The sequence below is a fragment of the Giraffa tippelskirchi genome, chromosome X, assembly GCF_054371585.1.
Source record: "Giraffa tippelskirchi isolate mGirTip1 chromosome X, T2T-mGirTip1v1.2.pri, whole genome shotgun sequence".
NCBI classification, from domain to species: domain Eukaryota; kingdom Metazoa; phylum Chordata; class Mammalia; order Artiodactyla; family Giraffidae; genus Giraffa; species Giraffa tippelskirchi.
Window position 1 is genome coordinate 39,052,416 of NC_137289.1, and position 18,625 is coordinate 39,071,040.

Consider the following 18,625-nt stretch of genomic DNA (forward strand, 5'->3'; position numbering starts at 1 on the left):
ACTTATACAAAACTTGAGGGAGGAATGTGATTAGCTCTGACAACCTTCTTGCTGTCAGATATTCTATTCTTGAAGAAAAGTCATAGTGAGGTAACTGTGTTCCTGTAAACCTCTAGCAAAACAAATATTAGTCTCAATGCTGAAAGGTAAGATTCCAAGCTTGACTTTCACACTCCAAGGTCCTGTTTAGGAGGAGGGGCTTCCTGGGCAAGCTGATTATCCTGCCTGAGAGCATTCATCCAGCACCCAGTCTTGGTCCTCCCACCAGTGGCCAGTCACAGCTGAAGATGCAGCTCTCAGTCTCTGGGCCCTCCTCTTACCAAGGTCCCCATACCCTGCCCAGCCACCTTAAAGGAGGGAGCCAGGTGCCCAGCCCACAGTTGCCCTCAGTCTTCTCAGTCTACCCTAACTTTGGGGGGGAAGCTGGGTCTTGTAGACTCTGACCCAATCAGATTATTGCAAGCGTTGAGTCATGGAGGTGGGGATGGCAGAGGTAGGTTGCCTAGTGCTCTGAACCCTGGGCCAGGCCAGTGAGTGTCTCTAGCAAGGTCTCTGGACCTCTGCAAGACTCGGCCTTTGGCCTGTCCCCAGGCTCCACCCCTTGCTACCCAGACCAAGGCCAGAGGACCTGGAGGGCCATGGACGAAGGCTGAAATATACCTTTTACTACACTCTGCTGAGAGGCTGACTATTGGTGGACCTGGTCTTCTAACCTCTATGGTCTTTAGCTAAGGACGGCAGCTCCATGCCCATCTTGCCCCTATTACAGTATCTTCCTTGGTGAGATTATACAAACTTTGACTGAAAGTGGGTAACTTAGACCATCATGGTCTATTTCCACTAGCCCAAGATAATCACATTCTACTCTGTTTCTATAACTCAGGTAAATTAACTAACAATATCATGTGATGATATAGTTTTTATCTTCCTCTAACTGAAATATTATACTTAAAAAGCATAATGTCCCCTCAGACATATATATTGCAAATGGGGGAACCATTTATTCATTCACTGCTGGAGCTATAGTTGAATTGTTATATTTTGAAAACAATTTTTATTGGAATGGAGTTGCTTTACCATCTTATATTAGTTTCCGTTGTACATCTAAGTCAATCTATTATAGGCATACATAGATCCCTTCATTTTTGGATTGTCTTCCCATTTAGGTCACCACAGAGCACTGAGTAGAGTTCCTTCCACTTTTTTCGTTTTTGAATTCAAATTAAGTTATTTGTATTAACTGGAGGATAATTACTGTACAATATTGTGATGCTTTTTGCCATATATCAACATTAATGAGCCATAGGTATACATGTGTCCCACACATCCTTAAGCCCCACTCACCTCCCTCCCCACCCTATTCCTATGGGTTGTTCCAGAGCACTGGTTTTGAATGCCCTGCTTTATGCATATATAAACCTGAATGATGATTTTCCTGAATGATGAAATATGCAATTTTCTCTATATCACATATGAGTTATGGGTGTAGTTTTTTCTACATTAAATTTGATATCTGTATTTATGTTTGGAAATCTAGCTGTATATTTTTGGTCATGATAGATGGACTATTGTATGTTTCACATCTGGATATCTCTGCACTCTTTTCCCTACATAAATATGGAATGCTGTATTCTTCACATAGGAAAATTTGAGCACATGTTTTCCTGAATAAAGTATGGAATATTTTGCAGTTTTCTAATGAAAATCTCACTTAAGATTTTCGGACATGAAGTATATAATTCTCCATAGTCCAAATATGAAACACCGAGGCAAATTTTCATTACTGAACTAGGAAATTTGTACATCTCATAAATGATCATCTAGGTAAAGATTTTCCTACATGAAAGTTGGTATATTTCATATTTCACATAAAGAAATATGGACACAGATCTCCTTGTTTGGGGATACTCTGTATTTCACATATGAAAACATGGGTGCTGATGTTTCTACACTAAATATGTAACTCTCTATATTTCCCATTTGAAAATCTAGACACAGGTTTTCCTGCATGAAACATGCAATATGCTATATGAAAATCTGGAAAAAGGTTTTCCTGCTTAAATACTGAATGTTTTATTTTACACTTATTAAAATCTGTGTGCACATTCTGCACATGACATATGGAATTCTCTTGTGTTTCTCTTTGGAAAATATAGACATTCAGTAACCTACATTAAATATTAAATTCTCCTTAGAACTCATATTAAAATATTGGCACAGGTGTTGTGGGCCTAGGTTTTCAACTGTGAAATTATATAATTCTGTATGATTCACGTGTGGAAATCTGAGTGCAGATTTTCCTAAATGAAGTATGAAATCATGTATATCTTACAGATGATAAGTTAAGTGTAGATTTTCTGCTATATTGCTATATGGGATTCTGCATATTTCATATAAGAAAACCTTAATTATGATTTTTTGACATAGAATATGTAATTCTAATTTCACATATAGATATCTGGGAACAGATTTTCCTACTTGAACTATGACATCTCTATATTTCACATATAGAAATCAGTGTACAGATATTCACGCATCACATATGAAATTTTCCACGTTTCGTATGTGGGACTCTCAGGCCAGATATTTTAGAAAATATATGGAACTCTCTATATTTCCCAAGTAAAAACAAGATGAGGAAGTTTTGAGATGAAATATGGACGTTTGTTCATTTCTCATATGAAAACCAGGGTACAGATTTTCTTACATGACATATGAAACGTGTATATTTTAGATACGAAAATTTGAGTTCAAATTTTTTACATGAATTATGGAATTTTCTATGTTTCAAATATGGAAAACTTACCTTAGATATGCTTCTATGAAATATAGAATCCCTATATTTCCTATATGACATGTGGACCCTGATTTTGCTCCATAATATGTGCAATTCGCTACATGTCATATATGAATATCTTGGTTTAGATTCTCCCACATGAAATATGGAATTCTCTGTATGTCCCTTTCAAGACATGAGGGCAGGTTAACTTGACGAACAATGGAATTCTTTATATTTCACATTTGAAAATCTAGGTGCAGATTTTCTACATGAAATATGAAATTCTGTACATTTCTTGTATTAAAGTATTAGTGCAGATTTTCCCACTTCAAATATGGAATTCTCTATATTTCATATAGGAAAGCCTGAAAGATGACTTTCCTACAGGAAATATGTAACTTTCTATATTTCATACACGAAAATATGGGTACAGAATTTTCTCCAGGAAGTATGAAATCTGTATTTCATGTCTGAAAATCTAGCTGTATATGTTTGGTCATGATATATGAAATATTGCTTGCTTCACATATGGATATATGTGCACGTATTTTCCTGCATGCATAGGGAATTCTGTATTATTCACATAGGAAAATTTGAGTATCCATTTTCCTGCTGAATCATGGAATTCTACTTTCATAAATGAATTTCTCAATTAAATTTTCTGACAAGAGATGTACAATTCTCTATCATTCAAATATGAAATTCCAGTAGCAAATATTCATTCCAGAAATACGAAATGTGTACATTTCACAAATGAAAATCTAGATAGAGCTTGTCTTACATGAGGTGTGGTACTCTTTACATTCCATATAAAAGATCTGAGCACAGATTTCCTTGATTTAAATATAGACTAATCTATATTTCACATATGAAAATATTGGCGTTGTGTGTTCTACAATATATGTATTTCTCTACATTTCACAAATGAAATGTTCAATTCTTCGTATCGCATTTATAAATATTGGCTGCACATTTTCCTACATGGTATATGGAATTCTCTGTGTTTAGCATTTGAAAATATAGACTTTCATTTTCCTACACTAAATATTAAATTCCCTAAACTTCACATATTAAAATATTAGCATGGGTTTTGTAGGCATAGTTTCTCAAATGTGAATGTGGAATTTTGTGTTTTGCATGTGGACATCACATTAGAAGTTTTCCTAAATGAAATATGGACTTCTGTATATTTTACAGGTGATAATTGGAGGAAGGGTTTTTCTGCTATATTGATACATGGGATTCTGTATTTTTCATATATGAAAATCTTATGATTTTATTACATAAATATGTAACTGTCTATATTTCACATTATACAACACTGGGAAAAACTTTACCTACATGAAATATGAAATCTCTACTTTTCACATATATTAATCAGTGAACAGATTTTCACACATGACATAAGAAATTTTTCATCTTTCATATAAGGAAATCCCATCCCAGACATTCATACAAAAAAACCCTGAAGTCTATATTTCATATATGAAAATACAGTTGCCAATTTTCCCACATGAAATGTGGAGTTCTCTCTATAGAATCACATGTGAAACCTGGACACCCATTTACCACAAAATATGAAATCTTCTATATATCATATAGGAAAATCTCTGCTCAAATTTTCCTCTAGGCAGTACTTAACATTATGTATGTCACACATGAAAAACTGGGTGCTAATTTACCCATGTACAATCCGGAATTGTGTATATTCTGGATATCAAAATCTGTGCACCAATATTACTACCTAAACTATGGAATTCGGTATATTTCACATATGAAAATCAGGGTGAAATTTTACTCAGTTAAAAATGGAATTCTCTATATTTTACATATGAAAATGTCAGTGCTGAATTTACATCATGAAATATTGAACTTTTTGTATTTCACTTTAGGAAAATCTGGATGCTGAGTTTCTTACATGAAATATGGTATTTTCTATACCTCATATATGACAATCTGGGTGGTGACTTCCTTACATTAAATATGGAAATCTCTATATTTCACAGACGAAAATCATGGCGTTGGTTTTCTTAAGATATGGAGAACCTATATGGTATTGGAGTTCTCTCTGTTTCACAAATGAAAATATGTGCACCACTGCTTCTTCGCAAAATATGGAATTCTTTGTATTTCTTCTATCAAAATCTAGGCTTGAACACTCTTTCATGGAAGTTGGACTTCTGTATATTTCACATTTGAAGATCAGAATGGATTTTCCTATGAGAAATATGAAATCACTGCATTTCGTGTGAACCACTGGTTCTTCAGGTACTGACACATTTGTTCCCTGTTTGTGTCCCTGTGCCTTGCACATGCGTGTGTACAGGTGTGTGCTTGTGTCACCTGTGTTTGCGTGTATGTGCATGGGCCCAGCCCCCTGCTGACATGGGAGATGAAGGCGAAAGAACATGAGATGTCTAACAACGAGAAGAGGAGGCAGGAGACGTCCACAGTCTAGGGGAGACTGGTCCACGCATCTCTGCGGTGACCCTGTTCAGGACAAGAATGAGCAAAGGATGGCCAGTGACAACTCTGGGTAGTGAGTCCACAAATCTGCAATTACCTCAGGAGACAAAGACAGGCTCACAATTTCTGCTGTGCTGTTGTGTGTGTTTGTATCCGCAAGAGGGGTTGGAGGGTTTGCAGAGTCACCCAGTGTAAATCAAGTGGTGGGGGCTCTAAAATCATGACCTGTGGACCCCTCAGTCTGTGGGGGCATTGGCTCTGATTAAAACTCTTCAAGAAATGGGCATAGAAGGAACCTACCTCAACATAGTAAAGGCCACATATGATAAGCCCACAGCAAATATTATTCTCAATGGTGAAAAACTGAAAGCATTCCCCCTAAGATCAGGAACAAGACAAGGGTGTCCACTTTCACCACTATTATTCAGCATAGTTTTGGAAGTCCTAGCTACAACAATCAGAGATGAAAAAGAAATAAAAGGAATCCAGATCGGAAGAGAAGAAAGTATAACACTCACTGTTTGCAGATGACGTGATGCTGTACATAGAATACCATGATACTATCAGAAAATTACTAGAGCTAACCAGTGAATTTAGCAAAGTCGGAGGATACAAAATCAATACACAGAAATCATTTGCATTCCTACATACTAACAATGAAAAATCAGAAAGAGAAATTAAGGAATCAATTCCATTCACCACTGCAACAAAAAGAATAAAACATCTAGGAATAAACTTACCTAAGGAGACAAAAGAACTATATACAGAAAATTATAATTTGATGAAAGAAATCAAAGATGATATAAACAGATGGAGAGATAATCCAGGTTCCTGGGTAGAAAGAATCAATATTGTGAAAATGACTATACTACCAAATGCAATCTACAGATTCAATGTGATCCCTATCAAAGTACTAATGGCATTTTTCACAGAACTAGAAAAAAAAAAGCCACAGTTCGTACGGAAACACAAAAGACCCTGAATAGCCAAAGTCATCTTGAGAAAGAAGAATGGAGCGGGAGGAATCAACTTACCTGCTTTCAAATTATACTACAAAGTCACAGTCATCAAGACAGTACACAAAAACAGAAATAAAGGCCAAGGGAACAAGATAGAAAGCCCAGAGAAAAACCCACACACATGTGGGCACCTTATCTTTGACTTAGGAGGCAAGAATATACAATGGGAACAAGACAGCAGTTTCAGTAAGTGGTGCTGGAAGAACTGGACAACTCAGTGCAAAGAATGAAATTAGAACACTTCCTAACACCATCAGTTCAGTTCAGTTCAGTCGCTCAGTTGTGTGCGACTCTTTGCGACCCCATGAACCGCAGCACGCCAGGCCTCCCTGTCCATCACTAACTCCCGGAGTCCACCCAAACCCACGTCCATTGAGTCGGTGATGCCATCCAACCATCTCATCCTCTGTCATCCCCTTCTCCTGACCTCAAACTTTCCCAGCATCAGGGTCTTTTCCAATGAGTCAGCTCTTCCCATCAGGTGGCCGAAGTATTGGAGTTTCAGCTTCAACATCAGTCCTTCTAATGAAAACCCCGGACTGATCTCCTTTAGGATGGACTGGTTGGATCTCCTTGCAAACCGAGGGACTCTCAAGAGTCTTCTCCAACACCACAGTTCAAAAGCATCAATTCTTCTGCGCTCAGCTTTCTTTATAGTCCAATTCTCACATCCATACATGACCACTGGAAAAACCATAGCCTTGACGAGACGGCCCTTTGTTGGCAAAGTAATGTCTCTGCTTTTTAACATGCTGTCTAGGTTGGTCATAACTTTCCTAACACCGCACACAAAGATAAACTGAAAATGGACTAAAGACCTAAATGTAAGACCAGAACCTATATAACTCTAGGAAGAAAACATAGGCAGAATACTCTATGACACAAATCATAGTAAAATCCTCTATGACAAACCTCCTAGAATAAAGGAAATAAAAACAAAAATAAATAACTAGGTGCTAATTTAATTTAAAAGTTTTTGCATAGCAAAGGAAACTATACACACAGTGAAAAGACCACCCTCAGAATGGGAGAAAATAATAGCAACTGAAACAACTGACAAACTATTAATTTCCAAAACATACACACAGCTCATACAAGTCAATACCAGAGAAACAAACAACCCAGTCAAAAAGTGGGCAAAAGTCCTAAACAGATATTTCTCCAAAGAAGACATAGAGATGGCTAAGAAACACATGAAGAGATGCTCTCCATCACTCATGATTAGAGTGTTAGTCGCTCAGTCGTGTCCAACTCTTTGCAAGCTCACGGACTGTAGCCCACCAGGCTCCTCTGTCCATGGAATTTTCCAGGCAAGCATACTGGAGTGGGTTGCCATTTCTTCCTCCAGGGGATCTTCCTGACCCAGGGATTGAACCTGGGGCTCCTGCACTGCAGGAAGACTCTCTACCATCTGAGGCACCAGAGAAGCTCATTATTAGAGAAATGCAAATCAAAACTACAACGTGATATCACCTCACACCAGACAGAATGGGCATCATCAAAAAGTCCACAAGCAACAAGTGCTAGAGATGGTGGGAATGTAAATTGATACAGTCACTATGGAAGACAGTGTGGAAATGCCTTAAAAAACTAGGAATAAAACCACCATGTGACCCAGCAATCCCACTATTAGGCATATGACCTTCCAAAAACCAAAGCTGAAAAAGACACACGTACCCCAGTGTTCACTCCAGCACTATTTACGGTAGCCAAGACATGGAAGCAAGCTAGATGTCCATCGACAGAGGAATGGATAAAGAAGCTGAGGTGCGTATATACAATGGAATGCTACTCAGCCATAGAAAAAAAGGAATGCATCTGGGTCAGTTCTAAGGAGGTGGATGAACCCAGAGCCTATTATACAGAGGGAAGTAAGTTAGAACGAGAAAAACAAATACCGTATATTAACGCATACATGTGGAATCTAGAAGGATGGTACTGATAAACCTGATCCCAGAGCAGCAATAGAGACGCAGACATAGAGAACAGACTTGTGCACAAGGGTAGGGGAGGAGAGGGAGTGGGTGAGATAAATGGAGAGAGTAGCATGGATGAATATACATTAACATATGTAAATAGATAGCCAATGGGAATTTGCTGTATGACTCAGGGAACACAAACGGGGGCTCTGTAATAACCTAGAGGGGTGGGAATGAGCGGGAAGTGGGAGGGATTCAAGAGGGAGGGGACATATGTACACCGAAAACTATGGTTAATTCGGGTTGAGGTGTGACAGAAATCAAACCAATACTGTAAATAATAATCAATCAATGAAAAATAAATATTTGTTAAAAGCTAGAAATAGGTTAATTTGGAAATTACCTAGAATGTCACAATTGAGAGGGAAAAAACCCCTTAATATGTGATCTATTGCCTTCCAGGTTCCGTTCTCTTCATTTTTAAAAAGTATGAGATAGGGGAGTTAATGTCTTCATGATACTGTATCTATTATTTGGACCAGGAACTGTTCTCTGTGATATGTGCATGCTGACCTGACATCCCATGGTCTTTCATGCACTTAGGAGACACTGTGTTCAATCCGTACACGGTAAAGTTTCCTGCGGATGGACATGTGGATCTGCCTTTTGATCCAGAGTACACTAGACACCGCAATGTGTTCCAGATTGGGGGTCAGATACAACACGTCTCTGTTCCTCTCCACCTGGCACCAATCTGACTCAGCTCTTGCCAGGGAGGTGACTTTGGGTAAATTCATTCACCCGTTAACCGCTACGTGTTTCTGCTTCCTCAGCTGCCGAAAGGGATGACAGCATTAAAAATGCTACCTCATAGTGTTGTGATGAGTACTCAAAGACTTCATTATACGTGCACACATGGAGAGCTAACCACGGTTCAGAAGGGTGAGCTTATCTTCCTGCCTCTCTTCACTTCCGTTTCTGCTTGTACTCACACCCCCGTCCCCGCCCCCACCCTTTTCCCCTCCCACCCCAACTCCGCTCTCTAGCACCCGTGTTCCATCCTCAGACTCTCCATCCAAAATCATGGCTGACGATCTCCTCATGATTTACCTCAGAAAATATCCATACCATTACCCTTGGATTAAAAATCATGAATATTAGCAGAAGAAATAAGAAACACACTAAAACTGGCAATGTGAAAACTAAACAAGAAATAAAGCATTAATGATGAAAGTTTGACTATTAACATTTTCATATCTTCATTAGATTGAGATTTTCAGAATTTGATACAGGGGAATTACACTTGATAAAAAGAAAGCCAAAATAAAAAAAAACCTATGTGAAGAAGTTTCTTGGCCTTTAAATGACCCTCTGTAAGGTTTTTAAAACTTTATATACTCTAGTTCTATAACTGGCCAGTGACCACTTACTTCCTGTCATTATACATATCATAGGAAGGGGTCATTAGACTTGTAACTGCATAGAGAATATGCACTAAATTTTTCCATACGAGCACATGATGAAGCCTCAGTGTTGTATTTAGGCTTCACAATGTCCCCACAGGAAGAGCCGAATACTCATTATGCTAAAAAAAAAAAAAAAAAATCCTTCCCCCATGCCTCATACAATCCATTCTTGAGGCCCTGAAGGGCTGAAGTGATGCTGCAAGGTCCATGCGGTGAGTCAAAGGTGGTCTTGACACTGTGTCCCTGGAGCACTATCCAGGGAAATGTGGAACAGCAATAATATTAACTACAGTAATGACAACAGCTAGAATTGACCGGGAACGTACCATATGGCACATACTGTTCTGACACTTTCCCCTGTCTTAACATGGTCAGTGTTCTACACTGCCCCATGAAGTAGTTAAATTTACTCCAAGCTAGTGCTTCTATGTGGCTAATGGAAGAATGAGGCACAGAGACACTATGTTACTTGCTCAGAGTCGCCCAGCAGTCAGGGAACCACCGGTCTCGAGGCATTGTGGAAACCTCAGTGTGTTCTGTATTTATTCAGTCAAGGCTAAGATCCAACGGCTATGGCAAAATATGTAGAATAACAGCTACCACATAACACAAATTGATCTTACCTCATAGAAATGCACACGAAATAGAAATCGGATTTCTTCAGAAATCTTTCAGATAGAGGCTTGGCAAGACTGCATCAGGATGTTTTGCAGAAAGGATAGTCTGAGAGCCTCCTCAGAACAGCAGACAGCAGGTCAGTGAGTCTCCTAGACTGGAGGTCTTGGGTTTGTGCATCAGAGAAGGCAGCAAACCCCTGTCACCTACACATGCTCCCAGTGGAGACAGAGCCTGGCAGGAGGCAAAATAAGACCATTCCTCTGCTCTAGTAGTGCCTAGACAAGTTGTCCATGTCAATCAGAACTGAGGAATTCTAAAAAAAGAAAAATGGAGATTTCATGATCCGCACTCGGTGCATCTCACTTAGTGCAGCTACAATAGTGCCCTAGAATCTGTCCGTTTTCACTATGCTTGGGAAACTCTCAGGGACTTTAGTAAACCTCATTAGTAGCGAGACTGTCAGCAAAATAAGGGAAATAGCGATGAGAACACATATCAGAAAAAAAAAAAAAGTAGAGATGATCAACAAAACCCAAAGCTGGCTCTTTCAAAAGATCAATACAAATTCATAAACGTCTACTCATGTAGACCAAAAAAAGCAAGATATCTAAAGACAACACTTACGAATATCGGAAGTAAAATAGATTTCAGATCTCACAGAAATTAAAAGGATTCTGTGAATGATTATAATAACTACATCTGGCAATTTCGGTGAAAGGAACTAACTAACAAAGTTGAGCCAAAAAGAAATAGATAATCTATTTAAAAATCGAGCTTGTAGTTGAAAAATTTACAGAAATCTCCAGGCCCAGGTGGTATCCCTGGCACAACAGACAAAGGGAGGGAAAAAATGGGTAGGGACAGAGAAAAGGTGACTATATTCTAACACAACCAGTTACTCAAGGTAAAATGGGCCAAATCCAAGCAATGTGATGAAGCCATTGGTTTTATTTTCTCATTGTCCTCCAGCTTCTCCTTCCTGCCTCCCTCCTTTGCCCCAGTTGCTTCCTCCTTCTTAAGTCCTGCCCTGCATCAAGAGTAGCAGTGTTATGAGGCGCGATTCCCATATTGTAACTGATATCCGCTGGCTGACTGACATTCAGCTGGATGCTATCATCCCTGCAGCTGGTATACTCAAGCTTTCTGTCTCATCATGGACCAGAAGGTTTCACTCCTAATTTCAGGTATAGCTAGGAGAGAAGGTGCAGGGCACACGTTGGAGCCTTGAGTCCTTCATCTGTGAAATGCGGATGACCACAAATTGTGGGAGAAACAGAGATTTCGGCACCAGACCCTTTGCAATGAGTGCTAAACCCAATGAAACATGACAAACTCAGAGCATCACGGGACTCCTTGACATTCAGAAGCACCTCAAGTAGATTTCCCTGCCAGGACTGTTGCGTTTATTGCTCCTTCAGCCTGGAATGCTCTTCCCTTAGGTAAGCCCATGGCCTGCTCCCTCACTTCCTCCACATCTCTGCTTAATTGCCATCTTTCAGGGAGATTTTCCCTCATTATCTTGAATAAAATAATAACATCATACCCCACACACCCCCTTTCCCCTGATCTAGTATTATCTTTCTTCATAGTGCCTGCCACCCACCCTTGATTTACTTACTGACTACCAGGTCTCTGAAACGAGAGACTTGGTCCGTTTTGTCCTGTTACAAACTCCTCGAATAGCGCTCTGGTATATGGCAGGTGCTCAGAAAACATTTGCTGAAGGACAGTCGGGAGCCAGGCCCTTTACACACATCGCTAACATGCACAGGTACCCTCCAAGACCGACACTGGCCCCACTGAATTAATTATCATACACGCTCAATGACACACAGTCAGCATGTCAGGTTCCAGGCTTCGGAATCATATCTGCCAGCTTCCAAATCCTCAGCTCCTGGACAGAGACCTCACAGCCAAGAACTCAAGAGGTTTTATTTCTAACACAACGACTCCAAACAGCTCAGGTAGATACCCAGACACACAAAAAAAGGTCACTGAGTATCTGCACAGAGAGCTCACAACTCGAGCCTCAGACCCTCAAATACGACAGAGACCAAACACACTGCGACAAAGAGCCTCCAAACAGACCAAGGTCGTCAAGACAGAAACAAATGAGAATCGCACAGATACTTCACATCACGGAGACTGACTTCCGAACCACTCCGGACACTTACTAAGTTAATACAGAAACCGCTAAGCAGAAAGACATAACCTTGAGTAACTCAAGAACATCATACAACCTGCAGATAAAGTTCCCAGACAAATGGAAAACCTGCACCCTGTGCGCAGACCCCAAGCAGCTGAGAGTTTCCACCTTAAGACAAACCCCTCCTCAAAGCAGCTCAGAGACAGCACAACTTGGGACCCAGAATCAAAAGCTCAGAGATCTCACATTCTGGGGCGCAGACGCCTACACAGAGATCTCACACCCAGGGACTCAAGTGCCCCAAAGCTCCAAAAATGCACATCCCGGCACACAGGCACACACATCCTAGAGGCTTTGGACTATGGCTCTCAAAATCCACTCCGATCAAATACCCCATCACCCACAATCCTGGCCAATGGCTCAGAGAGATCAAGCGTACCCAAAACAGCATCTGTGATGTCACACGTAGCCATACACAACCCCAAGCTCCCTGACCCAGGTTACTCTCCAGGGAGAGACACGAAACAAGCCCTGAGACCTCTCCCTGGTCATGAATTGCATGCATCTGTGCGACTTACCGCGCGTTGCCATCTGATCCAGACTGAGGGAGAGCTCAGTAAGACTGAAACACGGTCGCCCTGCACAGCCACTGACTGTGCCGAACCTCGCCAGTAACCAAGGCAGCCATTCAACCCCTTCGGGAAAAGCGGTAAAACTCGGAGAAAACATGGCACACTCTGAAAAGCCGGGCAAACGAACGCAGGCGCACTGGTATACGCACGCCTCGCGCCCAGAGGTCCAGCTCCGCGACCTCAGTGCCTGTCTAAGACAGGCAGCCAATGGGAACTGAGCAGGAGAAAAAGGAGGGCGGGAGTAGCCGGACTTCCGCGTATACTCGCGCTCCGGAAGAACTAATTCCGGCCATCTCCCGGTCGCCTTACCCCCAAAGCGGCAGCCAATCTCTCGCTCTGGAGCCATCCCCACCTTGGATGTGACCATGTCAAAACGAAGGGGTGGAGTTGGAAAAGAGACAAAGAAAGTTGCGGCTTAATATCAGTGTCCACTCAAATTCAAATGCGGCGGGAAGGCGGAGTGGAGCGAATGCGGTTGGACCCAGTGGCGCCATGAGTGCCTCCGCTGGGAACTGTGGTCGATGCCCGACGCGGTGTCAGGGGACCCTCTGTGTTGTCACACGCACTCTCCCAATGGTACCTTCCAGAGTGGGTGGTCCTACCGCTACCCCTCAGCGGTACATCCCAGGACAAAACTGTTTCATCTCGAGCGCCTCTTGGTGGTGAGATTGGGGAACAACAGACGTAGATTCCCCAACCTTCCCAGGATGATAATGCAAAGGGTGGAAAGACAAAGTCAGGAGGAAAACCCCACAGATTGCCACACTCTTGGACTCGGAAAAAAGTCTTCATAAACTGAAGATTACTCCTCTGTGGTGGCCACTATTGTAACAGGAAGCATTCAAAGAATTTTCTCTGTGCTGAGCATTGGCATTGGTGCTTGTTTGTGCTTTCCTGCTTAACACAGAATAGGTCTCATGGGGAAAGGCGGCCACAGTCCCCCAACTGGCAGAAGAGATAAAGCTACTGAGAATGGAATCCGAAGGCCTGGCGTGGGGACGGCCTCTGTCGCTGACTGCGAGTGATATGTGAAAGGACAACAGGACTTTCCATTCTGTTAGAAAAGGGGTCATCTCCAAGGGGACCCAAGGACACCATGTAGGTGAGATAAAGACCACAGCTTTGTCATCATCTTGTCATCCCTGAATATGTTCCCTAGCAGAATCCTCAGCCTGTCTAGCTGTGCCTCTCTCAACGAGTTTAAATTTATTCATTCTGTCATTCAGTCATGTGTGAAGCACATGTATGTGTGAAGCACAACTATGAGTGTTAGGAAGGAGAAAATCAACCTTGCCCTCATGGAATGTACATTCTGTTGGGATCATACACCCCCAAACTCTAAGTAATTTTTCAGGCGTTTGTAACTGCCGTGATTAAAATTAAATCGGGATAGTGAAATAGAGAGAGGGGATCATGTCTAGAAAGAGTGGTCACGGAAGTTCTTTCTAAGATTGTGACTTTTGAGCAAAAGCCTAGAAGAGATGCCTCTCTGGGAGAAGAGTACCCCAGACAGAGATAATGGCCAGTGGAAAAAGTGGGGAGTGGAACTCAGTGTCGTGTGTGTGAAAACAGTGAGGAGGCTGATGTGACTGTCACAGCGTGATGGAGGCAGAGCCAGGAGATTGGATGAGAGAGGTAACGAGGGGCAGGTCCCATAGGGCGTACTGGCCATGGGGAGGACTTTGACTTGAGCCCCAGGAGGGTTCCTACAAGAGAAGCCCCCATGCTTCCTTCAGAGGCCCAGATCAGACAATGATTGTTGAGGAACGCCTGGTTTACCCCCAAGAAAACCACAGGCCCTCTGAAGCTGAACGTGCCTTTCCTCGAATCCCCACTCTCAAGGGGAATGCCCCCTACTGCTCCCAGTGAACATCCATGTCAATGGATGATACCCTCAGGAGAGCCAGAACAAGGACCCTCGTGGTGTGAGTGAGGTCACATTCAGTCTTACAGAGGCAAAGAGGGACGATGTAACAGGCACGGAGTTGTCAGGGAGAAAGACAAAGCTAGAGCATTAGATAGGAGCAGAGAGACTCTTTCTGGAAGCAAAGTGTCCCCACTTAGTTAGCAGCCACCTATGGGTGCCCAGCCCTGCTACTGGATGATGTACCTGTCTCTACAGGAGAAAAGAGGCCCCTCCTCGGGGACTGCCTCTAGGGAGTGATTGAGTTACCCATGGCCAGGGCATCGGTCATGCTCCCTTGACACACATCAGGGGCCTCTGCCCATCAAGACAAGGACATGTTCCAGTCATGGGGAGGCTCATGCTGTACACAGGGTCCCTCACAACCTCTTCTGTCCAGACTACACTCCTGCTGACCTCAGTGCCAATGAATGCTTTAATGGGGGAAAGAGAGGCAGGGGTCTCTGCATTTGTGGTGGAGCCTCATGAAAATTGCTGAGTGTGAAGTTTCTCCCCACCTGCTTGGAGCCTCACCTCTGTAATTTTCAGCACCACCTCCCAGGGGATGAGAAGGTTGCATTCCATATATCCGGTAACCAGCTGAGTGTGTGATGGGGAGACACAGAGAAATATCCTGACAGTGCGTCAGTCACAGGGTCCTTGCGGCCCTGTGCAAATGCCCCCCTCCCTCACTACCTGGCCAGGGTTGTGCTGAGTCTTCCCTGCCTCCTCCAAGGAACCCAGGCTTACATCCAGTTTCTCCCCTCCTCCGGTGCTGAGACTTTCCATCTGCACTGGGCTTTGGATTGGGCTCCCATCTACAAACAGTGCCCTCCTTGTTGTGGGTTGGGCAGATTGAATGAGTGAGTGTGTGAACACAGATTTGGTCACAGGGCCCCTATCAAGGGTGGTCATCATGTCAGAAAGTTTTGTTCTTATCAGAGTTATTTCCATGGGCTCCTGTGAACTGCACATCACTTACTCTCCCTGAGGATGGGGCCCCAAGCTTTCATCTCTGTAGGCAGGCATGGTAGAAATCATAGCAAATGTGAAATCACAGGTCTACTTCTAGACCCGTGAGAGTGGGGTCTATCCAGCCTTCATCTCAAGAACACTCTCATTTGCAGATACATGAACAGCTCAGAGGCCCATCCCTCTGGACAAAGACCACCCCTCCTCCCCATAGTTCAGAGACTCCATACCTGGGACAGAGATCCACAAATAGTTCCGAGCCTGCTCATCCTGGACACCAATACCAAGCAGCTCAAATATGTCACACCTGAGGACACAGACCCTAACCAGCTCAGAAATTCCCACTGTGGCCTCAGATGAGTTAGGATCCCTAAGACAAACAGCATTGCTCACAGCCAGTTCTATCGGGTGAGGTTGTAACCTCTGTGGTTGCTGAATGACACTGCATCCTGAAGGAATTCAGAGTGAAAAACAGGATGAGGCACACTATGCTTTGGACCAGCTGGCCTTTATTTCGTTGCACGGATACCTCAGGAAAAGGTTCAGTGACGCCAGATTCTTGCATCTTCCCAAACACAGAAAAGCATGAAAAGCGGTAACTTGTGATATCTGATCTCTGTGTTTCACAGTAATCTTTCACCAATATCCATACTTGACTGAATGTATTTCCTAGCCAAAATCATACTGACTTCTCTGCTACCTCCTCAGAGCAGGTTCCTCAGAGCTAACAGAGTAGCTGTGTCCTGGGTTCTAGTCCCCAGAAGACCCTGAACCCAACTTAGACTCCCAACACTTCCACCGTATGTTTTTCTCTAAGTAGACACTACTCAAGCTAACAGCTCCCCTTTAGCTCGGAGGCGTCACACCCCTCCGCACAGGGCCGACAGGCTGCACCCTGGGACACAGAGCCCCAATTCTTTCCCTCTGGACTTCCGTGTGGGCAGTGGCACTGAGACTCTGTTAAGTCAACACCAAGGGAGAGAGGCCGCAAGTCTTGCAACCCCTGCAGTCTGCATTCACCAGCATGTCATTCTGAGGAAGGCAGTTTCACTCCAGGGGTGTGGTGTGCCTTAGAGCTGAGGGGTTCTGAAACTGACTTCCCATGTCTGGGTCCCTGACTTAGGCCCTAACCCTCCCCCCATCACCGGTCACCTCTGGTCATGGTAACTTTGTATCCTGCCCCATGGGAGGTTCAGAGTGAATCCCAGATCCAGAGAAGAAGCCCCGGGGACTTGGTCGTCTCTCTCAGCACCCACTGTGGGCTACTGAATTCTGGAGATCGGAGAGGGTTTCCCCTCACTGTGCCTATGACAACTCCCTTACATCCCTCTAATCATCTGTCATCTTCCAGAGTCCCTCTCCTGGTGACAGCTGCCACAACTCCTCTCTCTCCCCAAATTCCCACCCCTCCCCTCATCTTCCAAGAGGCCTCCCCTCCCACCTCAGGGGCCTCTTTAGCCCCTCCCCCAGCCCGACTCCCAGGGCCTCATTGACACCCTCACTCCATTTGTGGCCTCTCAGCTGGCACCCCCCTTCCTCAGAGGATCCCGTGAGGACCCTGTCTACTCCCTGCATTCTTCAGGACACCTCTCTCCTGCCCACACACAGGGGTCTGTCACAAATTCCTGCTGAGGGAGGAACGGAAAATCTCTCCAAGATCCAGCGAATATCCAGACCCAGACCAGGAGTCCAGGGCACTTCCCTCAGGGCTGGTGGGAAAGGGTGAGGGTCTGTGAGAGAAAGAGCCAGACTCAAGGTCCCACAGGTGTGACAGGGTTTTCTTCAAGGGACCTAGTGAAGAAGAAGTGAGATGGCACCTTAGAAGTGCTTAGGACACTGCAACTCAGAAGGATGATTACCTGAAACTCAGAGCCCCGCCCAAGGATGCCTGCTGACTCCTAGAGTGACCTCGCTAAAGCAGCCACTGACTGGGGAAGCCTCTCCAGCCTGTTGACTGGGCAGCAAACACTCCTGGAAACTGGGTTCCACTGGCCCTTCGGTGCTCAGGCCCCAGGCCCCCACTGCAAGCTCTTGCTCATCAGCCTCAGTGCCTGTGTGAGCCCTGGTCTGATCTGGGGTCTCTGTCGCTGTACCCCGCGAGAGCCTGAACCTGCGTTTTCCACGTGGGCTGTGCAGAGTGGTCTAGTATTCCTTGCCTTCCAAGCCCCACAACCAAAAACTGCTGCCTGTGTATTCTAATGTGCAGGGGACGGGCGTGGGCAAAATGGGGGTTGGAGTGGCCTCCTGGACATCTGAGAAAGGGGATTCCCCTCTGTCCGCCCTGAGAATGATGTGAGGAGGTAGGAAGCAAGCTTGACTTCTCCTGCACTGTAGATTGGACAGCGCTGTGGCAGCATCTATCAAAGTGAACACTCCTTTCAAAATCCTTGTCCTGTCCCTGAAGGAAGGATATTTTCTGTCCAGTTTTGTCAGTCACCCCAGTGCCCAGCACATAGTAGGTGCTCATTGGGTGATTGGTGACCGACTGAGTCTTGATCCAGCAGCTCCACTTTAAAAATGTATAATCAACACACCCACATTCGTAGACCTGTGTGTAGAAGGAAGGTGGTAGCAAATAATTGTGCAAAACCTCTTTATGTCCATTAATTGTCAATGATCTTTGGATGGTAAACTAACGGTGAGGGGTTCATGGTAGAGCATGCAGCACGCACTGGCCGTGGAACACAATGAGGGGACCAGTGTGT

The 18,625-nt window shown here is 43.7% G+C and overlaps 1 protein-coding gene across 2 annotated transcripts in view; it reads right to left on the reverse strand.

Moving 5' to 3' along the window:
* Nucleotides 1-13,160, reverse strand: part of LOC145536792 (plastin-3-like) — a 37,313-nt gene extending 24,153 nt beyond the window's left edge. The window contains exons 1-2 of one of the 2 annotated variants that reach the window (XM_081566655.1): nt 12,992-13,160; nt 10,273-10,580 (exon numbers count right to left, since the gene is read on the reverse strand). In XM_081566655.1, the coding sequence (XP_081422781.1) occupies nt 10,273-10,277 (5 nt within the window). In that variant the 5' untranslated portion in view covers nt 10,278-10,580; nt 12,992-13,160. The remainder of the gene's footprint in view (nt 1-10,272; nt 10,581-12,991) is intronic. The other variant, XM_081566656.1, reaches the window with a different exon arrangement.
* Between the last annotated feature and the right edge of the window lie 5,465 nt (nt 13,161-18,625).